Genomic DNA, 21,222 nt, shown 5'->3' on the forward strand with positions numbered 1-21,222 from the left:
AGAAATCAAAAAAATTAATAACAATGATAAAATAATTCAATTAAAAATGGGCAAATGACCTGAATAGACATTTCTCAAAAGAAGGAATGCAAGTGGTCAAAAGATATATGAAAAAAAATGCTCAATATAATTTAGCCATCAGGATAATCACATCAAAATCACAATACTATCTTACTCCAGTAAAAATGGCTATTATTTTAAAAATGCTGATGAGGATTTGGAGAAGAAGGAACTCTTCTTCATTATGGATGGTAATATAAATTATTACTGCCATTAAAGAGAACAGTAATAACAGAGTATCCTCTCACATTGAGATTTAAGAGTAACTATATCCAAGGGACTTGAAACTATGAATCTATAACCTGCACTTTACACAGAAGACAATAGGGAACCCGCACTGAAGCAGAAAAGGTCAAAGCTGCAGCTAAGAAGAAATGTTTTGTTTTTGCCATGAGCATACTTCCTTAGAGTGAAAAAAAAAATAAACATTTAATCCATTGCAAAAGCAGACTTCAATGAAAAACAAATTTTATTAACTTCAGATATCTAAATGTAAAACAAAATGACATCTGCAGTTTTAAAATTTTTTCAGTGTTGTTATACAAAATAATAGGGGAAGGCAAAGTGGCAGTACTAGGGATTGAAACGTAGCAAATTACATTTCATGCATGTATGAATACATAAAAATGAACTCCATTATTATGTATAACTATGATGCACTAGTAAAACATTTTTTAAAAAGAAAGAATTTATATTTTGAAATTTATATTTTAAAAATCTCCTGAGCTGGGTGCAGTGGTGCATGACTGTGATCTCAGTAACTCGGGAGGCTGAGATAGGAGTTCATTCAAATGAGAACAGAACTCAAGAAGTTCAAGGCCAGTCTCAGCAATTTCGAAAGGCCCTCAGCAACTTAGTGAGACCATGTCTCAAAATAAAAAATAAGACTGGGGATGTGGCTCAGTAGTAAAGCACCCTGGATTAAATCCCCAGTACCAATTAAAAAAAAAAATCTTCTACAAGATAAAAATGAAAATTATATATCGAAACCTCTGGAAAAACAATATCTGACTATTTCTAGCATGCAGCAGTCTAGTTTATGAAGCCAGAAAACAAGTTTATTGTACAGAAGTCAGGATTTCAAGTCTAGTCTCCAAATGCCTTTAAAATATCTCATCTATAAAATGTGGAGCTTTTTCTCCCAACCAAGGTTACTATACCCAGAAAAGCTCAGTTTAAAATTCAAGGGGGAAATAAAAATTTTTCAATGACAAGAATAAACTAAAAGAATTCACGACCACCAAGACATCACTACAAAGAATACTCAGAGATAAACTGTATGCAGAGAACTAAGAAATCCCAAAGTTCCCAAACAGAGAAAGATAAATAGAAAAAGAATTCACTAAACAAGAATCAAGATGGTATTAAATTTAGCAAAAACTCAAAATGGCAGGGAACTACAAACACATATCCATCCTAACATTGAGATTTAATGGTTTCAATTCTCCAATTAAAAGACATACATTATGGACAGGGGTTGTGCTCAGTGGTAGAGCACTTGCCTAGCACATGTGAGGACCTGGGTTAATTCTCAGTACTACATAAGAATAAACAAATAAAATAAAAGCATGTTGTCCATCTACAACTAAAAAAAAAGTGTTTTAAAAGACAGATTAGCAGAATGGGTCAAAAAATAAGATTCACCATTTACTGTTTACAAGAGACTCATCTTATAGGCAAAGACCCGCAAGCTGGAGGTAAATAGATGGAAAAAATATTCCACACAAATGACCCTTGCAACATTTTCATGAGTGGTGAAAAATGACTCCAAGTAGACTCCAAAAACAAGCATGGGTAGCTAGTTTCCTATCTGACAAAGCAGATTTCAAGCAAAAATTAATCAGAAGAGACAAAGGAGCTACTACATCCTGATAAAGGAAACAATACAATGAGAAAATATAATGAAAGTAAATATTTATGCTCCAAATCTTAGCATACCCAATTACGCTAAAAAAAAATACTCCATGACATTAAATCCCAGATAGACCCCAACACAATGATACTAGGTGATTTTAACACACCCTTATCACCAATAGACAGGTCATCAAAACATAAAATCAAGACTACTCCAATCTAAAAATATTATAAATCAAATGAACCTAATAGATAACTACAGAATATTTCACCCCAAAACAGCTGCACTTCTCAGCACTTCATGGAACTTTTTCCAAAATAGACCATATTCTAGGTCACAAAGTAAACCTTAGCAAATACAAAAAAAATGATATAATCCCATGTATCCTGTAAGATCATAATGTAATGAAACTACAATTCAACATCAAGAAAATTAATAGAAACCACATAACCACACAGAGATGAATTATGCTCTCAAATGAAGAATGGGTCAAGAGAGAAATGAGAACAGAAGGAGAACAGACACAACATGTCAAAATCTCTGGGATGGTATGAAATCATTCCAAGGAAAATTTATAGCACTGAGGCCTGCATTAAAATATTAGAGAGATCCCAAATAAATAAGCTTATGCTCCACCTCAAGCCCTTTGACAAAAAAGGACAAACTAACTCCAAAATTAGAAGACAGGAAGTGATTAAGATCAGAAGTGAAATTAATAAAACTGAAAATAAAAAAAATACCCAGGATCAGTGCAATGGAGTATTGGTTCTTAGGAAAGATAAAAAAAAGACTGAGTTTTTTCTCTAGACTTCGCTATTCCCTGACTATTTCAGTAGGAAGCTCTCTCTTCAATCTTGCTTTGGCGCTGTTCCATTTGACACTCAGTGGTCCCGAGGCCCAGCCTGCAGATGGGCCTCACTGCCCTTCTCTCAGAGGGCAGATTCCACCTTCACACTCCTTCCGGGGTTCCTCAGATCTGCTGCCTGAACTCTGTCTCCACATTAGCTTGTTAGTCAACTAGTGCCTCCAAAACAACTGTGTGATTTCTGTTGCTAGATATCTTTCTTTATTAAAATGATCATTTATAGCAATTCTCACCAAGAATCCAAAATACTGAACAATAAACACTAATAAATTACAAGTCATATACAATTTTTTTCAAATGTAGACACTTGACACCATGCATTTTCTGCAACATGAAGGCTGGTAAATTCTGATGGATTAATAATACTTGGCATGGAGGAAAGCAGGAAGCAGCAAGGAAATCTTTCACAAAACAGAATGTTCTGTACTTTGAACCACTGCTCTTAACCCGTTTGCAATTTCTTATTTTAAATGTCTTCCTTTCTTACATTAATGCCATTGAAATAAAGCAGAGTAAACAATATAAGAGCATTTCGAGAAACATTTTAAAACAGAAAAGTTCTCCAGGAGACAAGATCATTCATCTTCAACCATGACCTGCGGATTTGTTTCCTAAGTCCTTTCAGTCAGGCACAGTGGCACAGGCCTATAATCCCAGCGGTTCAGGAGGCTGAGGCAGGAGGACCCCAAGCTCAAGCCAGCCTCAGCAACTTAGCGAGATCCTGACTCAAAATAAAATATAAAAGGGCTGGGGATTGGCCCAGTGGTTGAACACCCCTGGGTTCAATCCCTAGTACCAAAAAAAAAAAAAAAGTAATTTTTAATGCAGAATGATTAGAGTTCCAAAATCTTTTTTAAAAAACCTTCTCTTTCAGAAGGCATATCAACTTCCAAATTAATCATTTTTTAAAGCAATGATTCTTCAATAGGTTGATAAAAAATTATTATACCCAGATACATTTCCTTCCTGTTTGACATTTGATTTAACCAGTAAGCAGAGCGGGTGTTGAGGAGGAGATCAGTGGGGCACCAGTTAGAGCTTAGAAACTGGTTCCCTAGTTGGGGGAAAGCCCAGATTGCAGCACTGGCCAATTTCCATAGGGTAAACAGTCCCAGCAAGACCACCTTCCAGCTGCCACCCAGCATCGCTGAACACAAACTGGAGAAAAGAAGCACCCAGTCAGACCTCGGGAGCTGGCGTCAGGCAGTTCAGCAGGACACTGGAAGAAGCCACCAAATCGTCCCATGTCTCACAATGACCCTGTGCCTGCTCCCTTGCTCCACGTCCTGCAGACCTCGCCCAACGCCTCTGCAGGGCTTTGTCCAGCTCTTGTCCTCCCACGCCACATCCGCAGGAACCCACAAGCCTATCACTTTAATTGCTTTCCTCTGCTGACAAGAGAGGTAGTGATTTTTCTCACCTTCCTCCCAATGCGACATGGTTTCTTGGAATGTCCCTCTGTGTTAAGCACCAAATGTCCCAAAAATGAATCATACAGATTAAGGCTTAGGGCCTCTAATCAGCTGCTTGGTCAAGCAACTAATACAGCAGCAGGTGAAGACAATCAATTAAGCTTTACTTAATGGACATCATGCTGGAAATTGGTCGGTTAATTATGAACTAGCCCACTAACTTCTAGATTTACTATTCCCACGTTTATGCTTCTTGACATTAAAAATATCCTATAAAAATGTTCATTGTGCTCTGCAAATATAAAAGCAAGCACAAAGACTTGCCTACTTTAAGTCTGCATCGACAGGATCATACACACACCAGTATCAAGCTCCACTCCTGCCACAGTGAGTGTGGCTTTGGACAAATTGCATCACTTTGCTGGGTCTCTTTTTCCAAAGTGAGAACCATAGTATGTATCTATGAAGGTTCTCATAAGGATTAAATGCTGATAATGCTGATTAATGATCAAAACACAGTACCTACTCGTCCTTACAGTTTTCCACACAGCACCTGTGCTGGGCCCAGCCCTCCCTCTACGAGGGTTTCCACAGCTGGATGGGAAGACTGCTGACCGGACACCAGGGAGCCAGAGGTTTGGGACGCTCCTCGAGTGCTCTGCCGCCCCATGCTCTGGGCCCAGGACCAGCAGAGCCCTGAGTCCCCGGTCCCCTAGGCTCTCACTGCCTGTGGCTGCTTGCTGAACCAAGGCAGGGCAAGACTCCCCTGCCTCAGGCTCTCTGTCCTTTCTCTCCGTCCAGTGGGACCTACGTTAAGGCTGCAACCCACTATCGTGTTCCCCGATGAGCTCCCTGACCCACACCACCTCCCGACCAGTGCTGTGGGCAGCACCAGCCGTCTACCACCTCCTCTCCTTCCCCTCACTCGCTGCTCCTCCAGCCCTGCAGCCTCCTAGTCCGACTTCAGAGCTGACCGAAGCAGCTCCCACCATCCCGCCTTCTCCCATGCCGCTTGCTACACGCCCACCAGCCTGCCTGCCGCATACCCACCTTCCTCATCCCCTAACATCGCTTGCTGATTTTGCTTCTTTTGTGGTTGCTCCCCAATTACAGAGGAGCCTCCCCAGTGACTGACGTCTGCCTAGCACCGGGAAATAGTTCCTTAATAAATATCTGCTGACTCAATCAGTGAAGAGAAAGCTGGATTTTTGGAACTGGCCCCAATTAGGACCTGAAGGCACCAGTGGACCTCATGAGCAGTGGGCATGTGTTATGCTTTAAATGTTAGGGTCCCCCAGAAGTTCACGTGAGATAAAAAGAGTTTAGAGGTGAAGTGATTGGACTATGAGCATCTTGACCTAATCAGTGCATTAATCCTTAGATGGATTCACTGAGAGGGATGGAGGCAGGCGGGGTACAGCTGGAGGGGTAGGTCACTGCAGGTGTGCCTTCGGGATAGATATTTTGGCCCTGGTGAGCAGAGCCATCTCGGATTCCTGATTGTTGTGATCTCAGCTGCTCCCCACCCCCTTCCACCTGATGACCTGCCTCACCTTGGACCTGGAGCAATGGAACCAGCCGTCCAAGGTCAGACCTCTGAGCACCAAATCAAGCTTTCCTCCTCCAATTGTTCCTATCAGGTCTGTTGGTTATAGTGATTTAAAAAGAAAAGGAAAGAAAGCTGACCAAAAAGCTGCTGCTGCCCAGTTCTGATTAGCCTCATCCATGGAAGCTTACGGTCACACAAGATCACCCCATGAACACTTAGGGCGAAATAAAAAATGGAGCCTGGTTCTCAGCTGGCACCAGCGGAAAAGGGTGCTGCAGCTCTAAAGCTCCACTCGGGGTACGTGAAGGGAGCAATTTCTAGTCCATTTTGCATGAACAGAGACACGGAGAGGGTGGTGTGGTGTGGCCCTTGCTGAACGGCAGGGAGCAAGGGGAGAGCATCAGAACCTGGACAGGACACGGGGGTGGGCAGCAGAAGGGGCGAGTGAAAGGCCCGTGTTACCCTCAAAGGAGCTCAGGTGTGAGGTTATTTCCCCCTGGTCGATGCGCACAGAAGACCCCAGAGGTAGGGAAGCTTGATATTCTGATCATAGGTCTCTCTTCTCAGCCCCCAGGATGTGCATGTTAAGTATTCAATTTCAAAATGAAGATCACATGACTATATAACCAACATACCCAAGAGGCTCAATTAAAAATATTTTCATCTATAGCCAAATGTAGACTGAGATGGCTAGTTTAAAAACTGAAATCAGAAAAGCATCAGATTTTACATAGATCAGCATTTGGGATTCTGACAGAATTGCATTGAATTCATTAGTCTATTAGGGGAATATTTCCGTCTTGACATTGTTAAGTCTTCCCATAAATGAACAAGGGATGTTTTCCCAATTAATTTAGATCTCCTCTAATTTCTTTCAATAATACTTTATAGTCCATTTTGCATTTCTTTGGTTAAATTTATTCCTAATCAGTGCATTCTTTTTGATGCGGTATAGATGGAATAGTTTTCTTAATTCCATGTTTGGATTGTTCATTGCAAGTGCATAGAAATACAATTGATTTTTATACATTTTCTTGTACCCTGCCATCTTTCTGAAACCATTTATTAGTTCTAATAGTATTTTAGTGAATTCCTTCAGATTTTCTCTCTACATAATCATACTATCAGCATCAGACACCTCCAGGACGGTTGGAATACGTTGACAAGAGCAGAGATACTTGTTCTGCTCCTGATCTTGGTGGGAAAGCATCCAGCCTCTCACCACTCAGTACCTTAGCTAGTGAGTTGTCATATTGCCCTTTATCAGGTTGAGGACCTTCCCCCTCATTCCAAGTGCACTACAAGTTTTCATCAGGAAGGGCATGGTGCAGGGAAACCACTCCATTAGTGGCCGCCAGGAAGCAAGGAGGGCTGGGGGCCTACAGGGAAGGAGACCCCTTCCAGGACACACCCCCAGTGACCAGCCATGTCCCACCTGCCTACAGTTACCACCCAGTCAGTCCATTTGAACTAGGATGGGCTGATTAGGCCACAGCTCTCTTAACCCAATCATTTCACCTCTGAATGTTCCTTCATTAACACAGGAGCTTTGGGGGAACACCTCATATCCAAACTCTAGCCATGACACCTTAAGTTAATTGACTTTCAGATGTTAAACCAGCCTTGTGTTTATGGGATAAAACAAGGTAGTTCTACAATTCATGTAGAATTTTGAGGGACCCAGAATAGCCAAAACACTCTTGGTGGGGGTGCGGGGTAGGCAGAAGGACTCCTACTTCTCAACTTAGCAAGGGTAATGAGGACAGTGTGGGACAGGCACAGGACAGACAAAGATCAACTGAACAGAATTCAGAGTCCAGATGTATACCCAAGTAGCTGTGGTCAACAGATTTTTGACAAGGGTGCTGAGATAATGCAATGTAAAAAGAGTATCTTTTCAATAAATTTTGCTGTGTGTCCCTAAGCAGAAGATGAAGTGGACCATTACCTCACAGTGAATTAAAAATGAACATCAGGAGGGAGGTGAGGAACCAGGAAGGGCTGGGGGCTGAAATGGAGCGAATCACATTCCACACACATCCAGCTATGTCAAAGTGAACCCCACTAATATACATCACTACAATGCACCAATGTAACAGTTTTTTTAAAAAAAATCACTCAAAATGGATCAAAGGCCTAAATGTAAAAGCAAAATCATAAAACTCTTAGAAGAAAACAGGACCTTGATTTTGGCAAAGGATTCGATTCTTAGATATCACATCAAAAGCATGAGCAATGAATTTAAAAAGACGATAACTGGAATTTACCAAAATGAAAAACTTTGTGCTTCAAAGGACACTATCAAGTGAAACAACAGTCCCCTGAAATAGGAGGGGGCTGAGGCAGGAAGACAGCTTGAGCCCAGAAGTTCAAGGTCAGCCCAAACAACAAAGCAAGGTCCAGTCTCCAAAAGCAAAACAACAAACAAAATCTGTATGTAAATAGGACTTTCCCTTTAATGTCACCAGAGGAATAAGAGCAACGAGGAAGAGAGCATTCTGGAGAGAAAGGCAGGCAGGGGCCCACAGCAGGGTGGTCACAAGAACATTTCCATTGTCCAACCCAGCAATGAAGGTGACAGGTGCCAAGGCATCCCCTGTGGGTGCAGCCAACAACCCCGCTCATTACCTGCTTTGGAAGTGACCAGCTGCAGCACCAGAGGTCGTCTCGTTACGATGCCTGACCCTCGAGGAAGAAAGTCCCTAAAGAAGTAAGAAAAAAATAGATTAAGGCATTCAGGAATTCTGATCACCTGTACACTTATAAGTTCCACATTAATTCTTCCAATTCCCAACCTTTCAATGTGTCAGTCACCTAAAGAAGGGAGGGAGGAGGGGAGGGAAGGGGGAAATAGTGGGGAGTGATATTGGCCAAATTATATTGTTATATTGTGTGCGTGTATGAGTATATAACAGGAAATCCCACCATATGTACAACCCTAAGATACTGATTAAAATATGGAAAAAAAAGAAGCATTTTAAAAATTAAAGAGGGGAAAGGTCTTATATTGAATATTAATCTATTACCATAATGACCTCACTGGAAAGTGTCATTCATACATTGAGCCTGAAATTAATCAAAGCTTGCATTAAATTTTAGTGTGTTAGCAATTCACTTTCATTTTCAGAGAATTAGCATTAATAAGAACATTTGAAGCTAAAATTATTCCTTAAACTCTTTTTGATGACTAAAAAGAAATCAGGACTCTCTCTGGCTTGAAAATCAACGTTAGCATCATTGAATTCTGACCATGACTAAGAAGGTAGAATAGACTGTCTTCTAAATATCCTTAAATTTTTCTACAATAAAAGGACATACAAAATGTGGAATCAAATGAAGGCAAATATTGTTTCTACAAAAGTTAACGTCAGAAAAAATATTGCAACTTGAGTTTTGTTTCTTCTCATTCATTCATGATAAATAGGAGTTCATGACAAATGAATATCATGTTGAAAATGGCATGTTAAAATACCCTAAACCTATATAATAGCAGCAAAGATAGCATCATGCAAAATCATATCAACAGTGCCACAGAAACAATTACTGATTCTACAACATCAGTGAATCATATGTGTATGTGTTTGTATACATACACACACACAGAGACATATACCCACACACACACCCTTACAATAGTATTTCAACACACATACAATGCCTCACAACTTTTAGAAGGACCATCACAGAATTCCATTCAAAATACACTTTTGACTCGATATGTCTTGAAAAGTGGTTCCCACCCTGCAGGATGGTGCTGCAACCCAGACACCAAGACCCATTCTGAACATGCTGATGCATGATATTCTGCAGAAGATGTGTCATCTGTCCTCCTAACAAGCTCCAGGGGGTTGAGAGCCAGGGGTGTCGGGCAGGGTGACAACCATCCAGGGCATGCTCTGAAGGGAGAGCTTCAGAGAGCATCACGCGAATCCCCCCGGCCAATACGTCAGTGAATATGCTGGGAGAGGAAGGAGTACTGCACAGCCTCAAGATGAAGCTCTTGACTTCCTCAACTCCATGGGCCAGGGTTCATTTAGAATGTCACTGTATGGGAATAGAACAAAATTTGTTTGCGCTCCAAAAAAAGAAAAAAATGCCACCTGAAATAAACAATATGATTTATTCATAATTTTTTAAAAAAAAATCACTGAGAGACTGAGCCATGCTAGGGAGAAACTATGGGAACGGCTAGAGCTTAAAATGCAAAGGAAAAACGAGGCAGGTCCACAGAACAGCACTCAGAAGGGAACAGTGGGCCACACTGACATTCAGGTGGGAGAGACCAATGCGCCCCTTGTGATGTGTAAAACACACATAACTAAGCCCTCCTTCTTTCAATACTCTCCAGGGAGTACACTAAGATAATGCAAGTTTGGATGGTTTCAATAACCATTTATAATTTGATCCCAAGGAACAGGGCATCTACTCTGGCCTCTAGCCAGAAGGAAGAGGCTAACTGGAAAAATAAGATGAAGGAAGGAAAAACACAACTGCAGGGTAAAGAGTGGAGGGCCTCTACTTGAGCTGTGAGGGCCAGGAATGAGGTTTTAGAACTTACAGATGCCAACCAAAGAGAAATGTGCAGGTCTTAGGTGCCCGAGTGACGCCGTTTAACAGAACCATAAAATGTTTTCTGAGGAGATGGAGAGAAAGAAGAAGAAAGAGGAGGAGGTGGCAGCAGCAAGGAAAAAGGAGATTTAGTCCCTTTCAACCTTTACTCTGGGACTATTTCAACTCAGCCCTGTTAACTACATTAAAGCAAAACAGAATGCATCTGTCATTTTACTTATCAAGTAATTACCCTGTATTTGGATGAAAAGCAAACCCACAAATCCAGTCAATAGTTTTCCCTATTTTTTTTTTTTAAATTAAGCAAGCAGAACTTTGCATTGAGAGTAATGAATAGACCCAGGCACCCACCCCTGCTCCTGCCAACTCACCTCCACAGCTGCCGGGGGGCTCTCCAGTCCTGCCCCTAACACATACACTTTCACCAGAAATAAAAGATTGGGTGACCAAACCTTGCCATGTGAAAGTCTCTGATCCTTCATGGGAGTCTCAAAAATGCAATGAAGCACAGAGAGGAATCTCTCCCCAACACAGAGTGAGCAGCTAGTTGGGCATCCTGAATGTACATCTCGTTATATTGACCCAGCAAAATAAAACCCCCTGCCCGGCACACTCCTGCTGTGAGCTAAGGACACGATGAACCCTCATGGGGGAGAGGGAGACCCTTGCTTTGAACCTCTGACTGGGCAAAACCCTCCCTGAACCTCAGGGTTTTTACTACTAAACTCCACGCACCTAACGATAGTCCAAGTTGTGTGGCTCAAGTGAAGCCCAACACCTGACCACATTTTAAAACCCAAGGGCCACAGAACAAGGGGTTAATGTTCTCTGATTGTTGGCGGTATACAGCCACAGAGTGCTTCTCCTGACACTGAAGAATTCTCTTGCCTAAAAACCCTTAAATTACTAGGCAAGGTATATTCATGTTTTGCGAATGGAATTTGGATGTGAGGAGCCACCAACTCCACCTGAACCTCCTTCTTGGTGTTGACCAGCCGCCATGCTTTGGAGAACTCAGTTCCTCACGGCTGCCCCCACCCACACTGAGCCAGGGCACTGGCATAAGCAATCTGAGTGATTCATTAGCTGTGCAATCGGTGCTTGGTTTCCTCCAGAAAGCACGCCGAATGGCTTATCCACCTGTTAGTTTAGGGAAAATGATGATCATACCTTTAGTATTACTTTAGACTATACCTTTTCTTTAAATTTGTGGCCTAATTCATATGCACACAACAAATGAGAGCCACAGAGTCCCATCTGAACCATGCACATATGAGCCACTTTCCTGAGTCATCTGGAGACTGGGCAGCGTCGAGCTGGCTCCAGGCCTGCCCAGGGCCTCACCGTGGCAGGTCCGCACAGGGCAGAGGGAGCGCCTCCCTCTCTGTGCCACCAAGAGCTGCAACTCAAAAGCCCTCTTGTCTCTGAACCCACCAAATGAAGGTCAAGCCTACAGTCTTAACAGCTGTGCTTCAGGCAGTAAGTTCGTGTCCCCTCATGACTTCCGGACTCCTAGGGTCTGAGAACAGTCTCAGTAACATTTCTTATGGGCTCTTCCAGAAACTTCGTTACGAAGAAACATTGGTATTGCTCCACTAGGAAATGACCCAACTTTGGAAGCCAGAAAAGGGTGAATACACTGGCTGTATCAACAAAGCTAAGAGGAACCTGCCCCTCTAGCAGCAAATAAAGTAACTATGGAGACGGCTTTCTTCACTCTAAATGTAAGTGGTCATTGTGCAGTAAAAAGCCAAGAACCACCTGCACCTGACGATGGGAGCCCGGCACTGCTCTTCCAGAAGCTGATTCGAGTGACTGATTCATCACAGGAGAACGAGCGCGGTCTGGGCGGAGAATGCCAGCAGACGACTATCAAGCAGGACAAGTGCCGCGGATAAGCACCCCAGAGGAGCAGTGGACAGAGCCAGGAGCTTCTTTCCGGGTGACCTGCCAGCAGGAACTGTAGAGAAGGAACCCAAGGTGGGAGGCACTGGACAGAGAATCTGCAGCAGAGGACGTTAAGGAAATGCAGATATGGAGGACGGTCAGAAAGACCGGGAAGGGAAGGGAGCAGGCAGACCCTGAAGCCCTCGCTTGGCGTTGATGTTCCTCTTGTGAGATCCGAAAGGCACTCAGGAGCGTTAAGTGATGAGGTTTGCATTTTAGAAAACTTACTGGGGGCTAAATAGAGAACAAGAAAAGGGGAAGACTTAAACCAGTCACTAACCCATCAGGTTGCTCAGGAAGAAGAAAAAAACAAAACAAAGGTCCAATCCAGGGCAGAAATGGATGGAGGTGGAAAGAAACAGGAAGGACTCAATGGTTGTCTTGTTGTGGAACTGGATATGGAAGAGTTAGGGCGAGGCTCACCCCTGGTTTGGGTAGCTGGATCAATGTGGCCCACTAACCAGGACAGGAAATAAAGGAGTTCTACCTATAGCTGATTTTTATGTGGTGCCTACCCTGTGCCAGCACAATCTATTTCACAAAGAGGCGGAGAGGGAGGGAGAGAGAAAATTTGACCTCGTAACAATCCTATGAGGTAATCACTATTACTATTATCACTCACAGATGAGGAAACAGGCACAGAAAAGTCACATAATTTGCACAGGGTCACAAAGCTAGTAAGTGATATCCAGGACTCAAACCTAGAGAGTATAGCCATTGGACTACGTTGGTGATCATTAGACTCTGGTATGTTTTCAGAGCTATGTGGGAAGAACATAAGGGGACATACTGGACCTGTTGATCTTTTGGTGCCTGGGAACATCCAGATGGGGTTAAACTGAAGGGTTGGAACTCAGAATAAAAGTCCTGTGTGGGCATAACTTGCAGTCACAGAGCAGAAAGTTGAAGCTACAGACCAGATGAGTAGTGAGCAACGTATTTTTAAAAAGTAGCCCTTACCAACAGAAAAGCCTTTTAAAACTTCATTTTCAAAATATGATTTTTTTGTACCCCCAAATAATCCCCTTGGAATTACCTTCTCCTAACACTTCAAAATGATAATCCAACCAAAAAAAAAAAAAAAAAAAAAAAGAGTGGGGGAGATGGGAGACAGGGAAAGGAAGGAGGAGAGAGAGAGAAAGATCACTCCCAATATGATATGTCAAGAAATTTGTAATGTTTTGAACAACAATAAAAAATTTAAAAAAAAAAAAAAAAAAAAAGATCACTCCCAAATGCTGCCACCCCTCCCCAAGAATGCTGAGGTCATGCTTTGATTCCAGCCCCAACACAATGGCCCTGACTGAGAGCCTGCCCACCACCACAAGGCCACTGTCATTGCTGAAGGAAGTCATTATGCCAAAATCCACAGATTTAACTGGAAATTTTCCACTGCAGTTTCCTTTTCCCTCCCTAAATTACTGGCACACAGTAAGATATTATCACATGGAGACTTGTAAAAGATCACAGTTTTGCTACTCTTACTCTATCATTTAAAGCATTCAATACCGACGTCATCTGGTTTTGGAAAACGTAGTTACAAGACCCATTGCAGGAAAGAATGCTTTATGTTTATTACCATCTAAAAGATTTCAATACTCACTTTTTACTCACAAAACTTTAACGTCCTAAGCAATATACTCTTCTTAAATCTAATTGATCAATAATCAATGGTTCCCACTAAAACATTTAGAATGCAAAGTTCCTCTATCAGAGCTGTATAAACAAAATAAAGACACTTCTCGGTTCACAAACACCACGTCCTCACCCTGCCAGGGAACACTGTCAAGAACCCTGGGCCTTGATGTTTAATCCATTTTATTTGCTTTTTCACAAAAGTCAATTTGTTCAAGAATCTAAAGCCACTGGATTACTGAGTCTGGGTACAAAATAGAGGCACTTAGCTCTCACTTTATTCCAAATCACAGGTTACACCTTACCCTGGCTGGCTGCCACGAAGATGAATGGCAAAGTAGACCACCATAAGGACCACCAGTCGTCTTCCCAATATCCTTTCCCCCTTTCTTATTGACAGAATCCAACTGTTATTAGGAATGGCAATGTGCCCACCTTCCATAGACAAATAAACCCATTTCCCAGCCTCCCCCATAAACAGGGTGTCCATGTGACTAACTTCTAGACAGTAAGGTGTCATTACAGGCTGCTGAGTGCCATCCACACAGTTCCTCCAAAGAGTCTAATCTGGTGAGTACCTTTCTCCTTCCTCTTCTCCCTGCTGGTCACCTGTGGCCTAACCACCTTAGGCCACAAGGCAATTGTGGGGACTGAAGCTACGGGCAAGAGACAGCAGGGAAAAAGAGAAGACAGGAGCCTCGGAAGGCTCAGACACTGAGTCGCTGCAGGTGACCCTGTTCTACCAGGGGCGTGGGAGGGAGCAGGGGGGCGAGCAGAGAGACCCTGCCCCAGGCTGGTGCGTCTCCACCTCCTTTTCCTTATTGCCCCCCCCCAACGAGCTTTATTTCACATTCTACATTAAAATTGTCCTCTATTAAATACAGTATCAGATACATTGCCTATCAGTATGTGTGTTTTGTGTTTGTGCTTTAAACCTGAAAAGATGCTTTTTGTCCCCCAAGAACCAGGTGTCACTGGAGCACTAGTTGTCCCACTGAGAAAGAGCACTCAGAAGGCTAGATATTCTGTCCCATCAGCCACACCTTCCTGTGGAGTTTCTAAAGAGATACGGGTGGAAAAGACAAAGTCAGAGGGCTTCCGCCTCGATCCCAGTTAACTCCCACACTTTCCGAGCCTGGAAACCCGGGCAGGCCTGCGTAAGACGCAGCCCTAATGTCATCCATTTCCCTGCAAATGCCGTGATCTTATTCTTTAAAAGAGAGAGAGAGAGAGAGAGAGAATTTTTTAATATTTATTATTTAGTTTTCGGTGGCCACAACATCTTTATTTTATTTTTATGTGGTGCTGAGGATCGAACCCAGCACCCCGCGCACACCAGGTGAACGTGCTACCGCTTGAGCCACATCCCCAGCCCAAATCTTATTCTTATGAATGTAAGGCACTCCACTATTGTCATCTATGTAAGAAATAAATTTTTAAAAAGAAAAAAATAATAAGACTCAGCCCTACGACCTGGTATCCCAGAGGCTGAAAGGCCTCCTGTTATGGTTTGGGTATGAAGTGCCCCCCAAAGGCCCACGTGTTGAAGCCTTGGTCCCCAGTGCAGCAATGTCCGAGGTGGAACCATGTGGCCTTGACAACTGTGGATCAATAGGGCTCTGACCTCATCAGTAGATTAATCCATTGATGGAGTCATAATTTTATGGCACTATTAAGAGGTCATGGAGGCTTATGAGGTGTGACCTAATCACAAGAAGTAGGTCACGGAGGCCCTGGTAGGATATACAAAGTTAGTGCTCAATGACAACTTACTGAAAAAGCAAATTCAACACCCTAGAATTAAAATTGCTAATTTTTTGGTAAATTCTATGGGATAATTCTTTAAGTATGTAAATTCTTAATTAAAGATAGAAGTATCATGTATGTGATCTATTACTTTCTTACCCCCCAAAAAACATTTTCCTTACATATTTACTTGATTTTCTCTCAGAGTCTTATATTGTTGACTTTCATATTTTAGACAACAAAGGGGTAAAGAAGAAAAAGCACTCTATCTAATTCTCTGACACACACTCACACACACACACAAAAAAAACTAGATACACACGTTATAAGTACATAGCTAATTCTCAACTGCTAAGTTACTCCTGAAACTATGTTCTCAGTGACAGTTTAGGGAAAATATTTTTAATAGCTTTAAGTCCCAAAATGTACTAACAGTCGCTGGTAGAAAAACAGAATAAGAGAACTCACTAAATTCTTGCTTCCCATTCAATAAGTTCTGCTGACTGAAGAAGGCATATTAATGAGCCAACCTAAGAATTATTTTCTCTGAGTGTTCACTGTAGGCTATATGACAAACTTGTATGTATCAGGAATGATGTTTAAACTACGTGTCCACTGGTAGTCAGTACACTGACGTGTGATCAAAGTGACAGTTCTGTGACAGTCCCGGGATGGAAGGTCTAGTCTGACGGGTGGCCTCCCCGGGTGCTTGGAGCACCTTCGTCGAGAGCACCTGGGCCTCACCTGCCTTAGCAGTGCTGTTGGTTCTTTCTCCCGAGACCCAATAGCACACTTCAGAAGTCACCACAAAAGCTCTGAACACTTAAATCCAAAGGAGAACAGACCATTGGGTCAAAGATGGAACAATCAGTTCTGGCAAAATCCGCTGATACAGCCATGCCCACTTGTGTTCAAGACATTGCTTAACAGGGGAAATCGAGAGCAGAGTGATACGAGGGCAATGATTCTACCCAAGTCAGAATTTTTCTATCATGACTACAGTTTTATTACTAAAGAGTTCAATTTCTGCGGAATGCTTTAAAACACTTCTTTTTAAGACTGTTTAGTGTGGTGGCTTAGAGCAGATTCCAGCACTAAAATGCCAGGGTTTGAACGCAGGGTGCCCTGCTCGTGGCTGGGTTTCCTCAGCCGTAAACTGGAAGGAAGGGGAGGAATAATAGAAGTCTATCTGCTGTGGACAGATGTCCAAGGAAACTCAAGACTTTCTGATTTTAGAGAGGTAAAATGATGCGCACCATCACCAGAGTCCGCAGAAGCATCTGGAATCAAACTCACTAGCGTTTCTCTAGCAGAACAAAGTAGAGTGAGTACTGAGAGAGAGAACGCCAACGGTGAACAGCCTCACATCATTTGAGGTCAAGTTTGCTGGTTAACAAGTGCTAAGTGAAATTAAGTTTTGCCGGATGAGTTATAATTGGTTTTCAGAGCGCTTTGCAATTGTAGGAAAGGTCTGAAATGTTTCCAGTTAGGCCCAGCACACAGCAAGGGGTCAAGGCTACCCCCAAGATGATCAGTACCATCGTCATCACTTTTAGAAGTAGTGGTATGTTATCTTGAAATCTACTTAGTAATTATTTACTCAAATTTGTTCCTCAAACTCAATAAGGCCTCTATAAGGAAGCAGAAGTGATCTTTTGCAAGCTTACCCATAGCTATGTCCGTCTTGCCACACTGTCTAGATTTTGGGGGTGTGACAAGGAACATGCCTCAACTTGAACACATGTGGCTCTGACCTTTCCATCTGGGAGCTCAGACTGCTGTGCTTCTGCCTCCCACAGAAGGCCAACGCTCATCATGGAACAAACTCTTAAACCAGCCAAGAGTCAACACACATTCCAGCCACAGTGCGCTCCATTCAGACCCAGAGCGAAGTGAACCCCTGGCATCTAGAGCATTCCACATGCGTGTGGCAAGTGTTATTTCTAGCCACTTAACAGCACCAGTGAAAAGAACTCAAATACTTAGAGAAGAAAAGGTCTGCATTCCCACGAGGAGAGGCCTTCATGAGCCCTTAATGGCCCCCTTTCATCGCCTTCCCACTGACGCATCTCTAATTGTTCCAACTGTGATTTCAAGTCACAAAACCAGTAATGGTATAAGTCTTCAGTTCAGTGTGTGCATTCTGAAAAGAGGTCTTTAACGGCACAACCCTGTAATAAAGCCCGTGACAGCATGGGGTCTGGGCCGCAGCCTGACCATAAAGAGGGAGCAGGGGCCCGAGACCCTGGCCAAGCAGCAGCTGAGGTTCCAGCTGCCACTCGCCCTCCTCCCCGAGAGACTCCGTGTCCACGTCTTGAAAGTGCGAGGACAACACAAATGTCCTCTGACGCCCCTGTTAATCCTCACGTTCTCTGCCTGACGCTGCACAGAAGCTGCTCTCGCCTCCCGGCCGCTGAGCAATCTCCCAGCTTCCTGGTGTCTCCTCCACAACGGGGAGGCCAGCGCCCAGTCTGGGTTCCGAAAGCGCAGGATGACCTCGATCGCTTTCTCCCTGCGGCCTGGCCCACGGCAGGTGCCCAACAGTATTCCTTAGAAGGGAGGAGGAAGAGGGAGGCAGGAAAGAGGGAGGAAGGAAGAGGGGCAAGAGGAAGGGAGGCCGGGACAAACGGGATCCTGTCCTACAGCGGACACTGGTAAAAAGACCACATTAGGAAATTTTTCAAATTCATAGACTCTGCTATATTAGAGTTATTATAGAGACAGCAACTCAATATTTTCTGTGCTGAGGAATTAAGACACTAAAAATATTTAAATGTACAATAGTCTACATAGAATATGAACATTTTGATGCTTTGAAACAATGAACCACGAATTATTTTTTTCACAATTAAATGTTTTCTTCATCGTTAGCATCTAATCTCAACGTAGACAGGAAAATGAACAATTGACTGACAATTAAAACATTGAAATTTGGCAGGAAAGAAAAAAGGGAAAGAAACCTCCTGGCCCATTGGGTTAAAAAAGACATTTCTAGTGCAAGAGTCCTAACATCAACAAATAATGGGAATAGGAACCTGTTAAATCATTACATAATCTATACCATCTCTTATTACTAATGTGAATGTTCACGTTTTACTAAGTCAGACGCCAATAACTCCGATGTATAAATGAGTTCCATTCATCTCTCCCCCATGATCTGTTTTCAAGAAATTAACATGTAAGATTCTTATCTCCCGAGTTAACAGTATTTAAAGAGTCATAGTTTGATAATTTTAAAACCAAGGGCTATAACCAATGAGTTTTATAACAATTTTGTTATCAAAGATCATGACTTACACTTTAAAAAAAAAAAAAGAAGTTGAAAGGAATGGAACTGGACAGAAAAAATGATTGCACATAGGTTCCCCTGGGGCTGCGGTTTAAAGCAGTGGATCAAGGCAAGCCTCGTGGAGAAAACGTGATTTGAGCAGGCGTGGAGGGGTGAGTGCACTGGCCACGCAGATGCCAGGGAGATGGTGCTCAGAGGAATTCATAAGAGGAAGGCACTGAGACAGTGTAATGGGCAGTCTCAAAGGATATCACAGGGACTCTGGCTTTCTCTGTAAGAAATGGAGGTCGTGGAGGAGGCTGTTGAAAGATTCTGTGCAGAGATGTCACATGACCTGACTTGCATTTGTAAAGGATCACATCAGCTATTAAGAATGAGCTCTTGGTGTCGAAGACAGAAGAGGGTAAAACAAGTGGGAGAGGTGAGGGCAATCTAGGCAAAACATCAGAGCCTTGGACCAGGTAGGGGCTGCAGAGGTGGTCAGGTTTGGGGTTTCTTTAAAAATGAATCCCACCTGGAATTATTTCTGCCTTGCAGCACAACGTGGTAGGACAAGGATACGGGGTTCCAGAATGGCCTGGGTCCACCTCTCATGTTACCTTGGCTACATTTTATGTCCTCTCTCTAAATCTCATGGTCCAGATCTGTGAAATAAAAGTTGTGTCACTTACTCTAAGGTTTATTGACCTTGTAACTCAACAATACGCATTAAGCACACAGCAGGACTTCCATCAACGTCACCTTCTTTTCCTCCCCTAGGATTATTTGTTAAAGACTTAAGTGAAATATTAAAGTCCCAACAAATAATAGTTAACAGACATTCCCTGGAAGTTAGGACTCTTTGATGAAAATAACCTAGTTTCCAAAACAAATTAGGTATCTGTAAAACAGGAAAGATGAATGTATTTTAATTCCAAAAAGGAGTAGATTTTGAATCATGTCAGATTTTTCAAGTTAAAGTACATTATCAAGATTCTGTGCAAAACATTCTTAACGTGGTTCATCGAATGTCAGGAGACTAGTTAATGGGGGCAGGGCACATGAAGATGGGCTCTCAGGTGCAAGAGTCTGTGGGCCTTTGTAATGGCCACAAAGAAACTGACGGGAGGAAGGAATTAAGATGTTTTTAACAAAGTGAAATTCAACTACGATTAAAAATACTAATGTTTTATAAGCTACTTCATCCATTTCCTCACCTTATCTTTGAAAGCTACAATGTACAGGGATGAGATGACATCCAATAATCCAGTCCCAGTCCCCTGCCTTGCACAACTCATAGCCACAGGCCTTTGTCCCCACCCGTCAGCTGTGGGCCACCTCTTAGAACTGAAAACAACTTCAGTCTTGAGCTGTGGTTTTGAGCCTGCTCCTGGATTTCACCCTTAGTGTCCTATCTCCAAGTTGACATTCCCATCGGCTTTTTCATCCTTCTGTAAAAGTAATTCTGTGTGCTGGGCTCAAATCCACTCAAAATACCTCCCTGGACCATTAACAAACCGTTTCCTGATAATCACTTCTTTGCATAGAAAGTCCTCTTGCCCATTTGAGACCCTCCCCCAGTCCAATCTTACACAAGGTAAGCTTCTTTTCACTTCCCAGCTTTCTCCTCACCACATTCGTAAATACCTCAGAGCTTGGGACAGAACTTCCAGGCCCTCCCCTCCTGCAGGCCAAAGCCCTCTCTTCTGTGATTTTCCTACTACAGCTCAGCTCTCCCTCAATTCAAGTCATTTCATTCTGTCCCTAACCAGCCTGTGATTTAAGCAAGGCAGGCATTTTTCTATATTGCTAATTAGGAAGCCAAGAATTATTTTTAGACTCCCTAATCTCTGCTTATTCAAAAAGGAGAAATAATATTTGACATGAATTTTGAATGATGAGTAAGCATTTTCCAGGTGGTCAAATGAAGACAAAGATATTTAAGGATGGATGCACACAGGCCAGGGAGGTAGGGAAGAGAAATTAAATCCCTGTGTGTGCAGGGAGTAATGTGTGCCCATAAAGCTATGAACAGCGCCCCAGAGCTGACATGCAAGCCACATCTTTTTGTTTCTCAAATTCAATTCTCTTCACACTTCAAAGGGAAAACTTCAGCCACATAAGTAACATCAGACACCAATAAAGGCTCTCTCTCACCCCTTGAGTTGTATCAAGACCCAAAGGTTATGCAATTAAAAACAAAAATAGTCCCCAGCCCAGGGCAACTCCCTGGAGACTCCTGGTCTATACCCCATGATCCTGCTGAAGGTGACAGTTCCATTGGTAACTCCACTGCTGAGACCTCTATGCAGCCTC

At 42.8% G+C, this 21,222-nt stretch overlaps 1 protein-coding gene across 2 annotated transcripts in view; it reads right to left on the reverse strand.

Moving 5' to 3' along the window:
• The window catches only part of Dnm3 (dynamin 3), a 430,502-nt gene that overhangs the window by 353,729 nt on the left and 55,551 nt on the right, over positions 1-21,222 (reverse strand). For both annotated transcript variants that reach the window (XM_027934994.3, XM_027934997.2), the window contains exon 2: positions 8,370-8,443. In XM_027934994.3, the coding sequence (XP_027790795.1) occupies positions 8,370-8,443 (74 nt within the window). The remainder of the gene's footprint in view (positions 1-8,369; positions 8,444-21,222) is intronic.

Source organism: Marmota flaviventris, chromosome 12, assembly GCF_047511675.1.
Source record: "Marmota flaviventris isolate mMarFla1 chromosome 12, mMarFla1.hap1, whole genome shotgun sequence".
Taxonomy (NCBI): domain Eukaryota; kingdom Metazoa; phylum Chordata; class Mammalia; order Rodentia; family Sciuridae; genus Marmota; species Marmota flaviventris.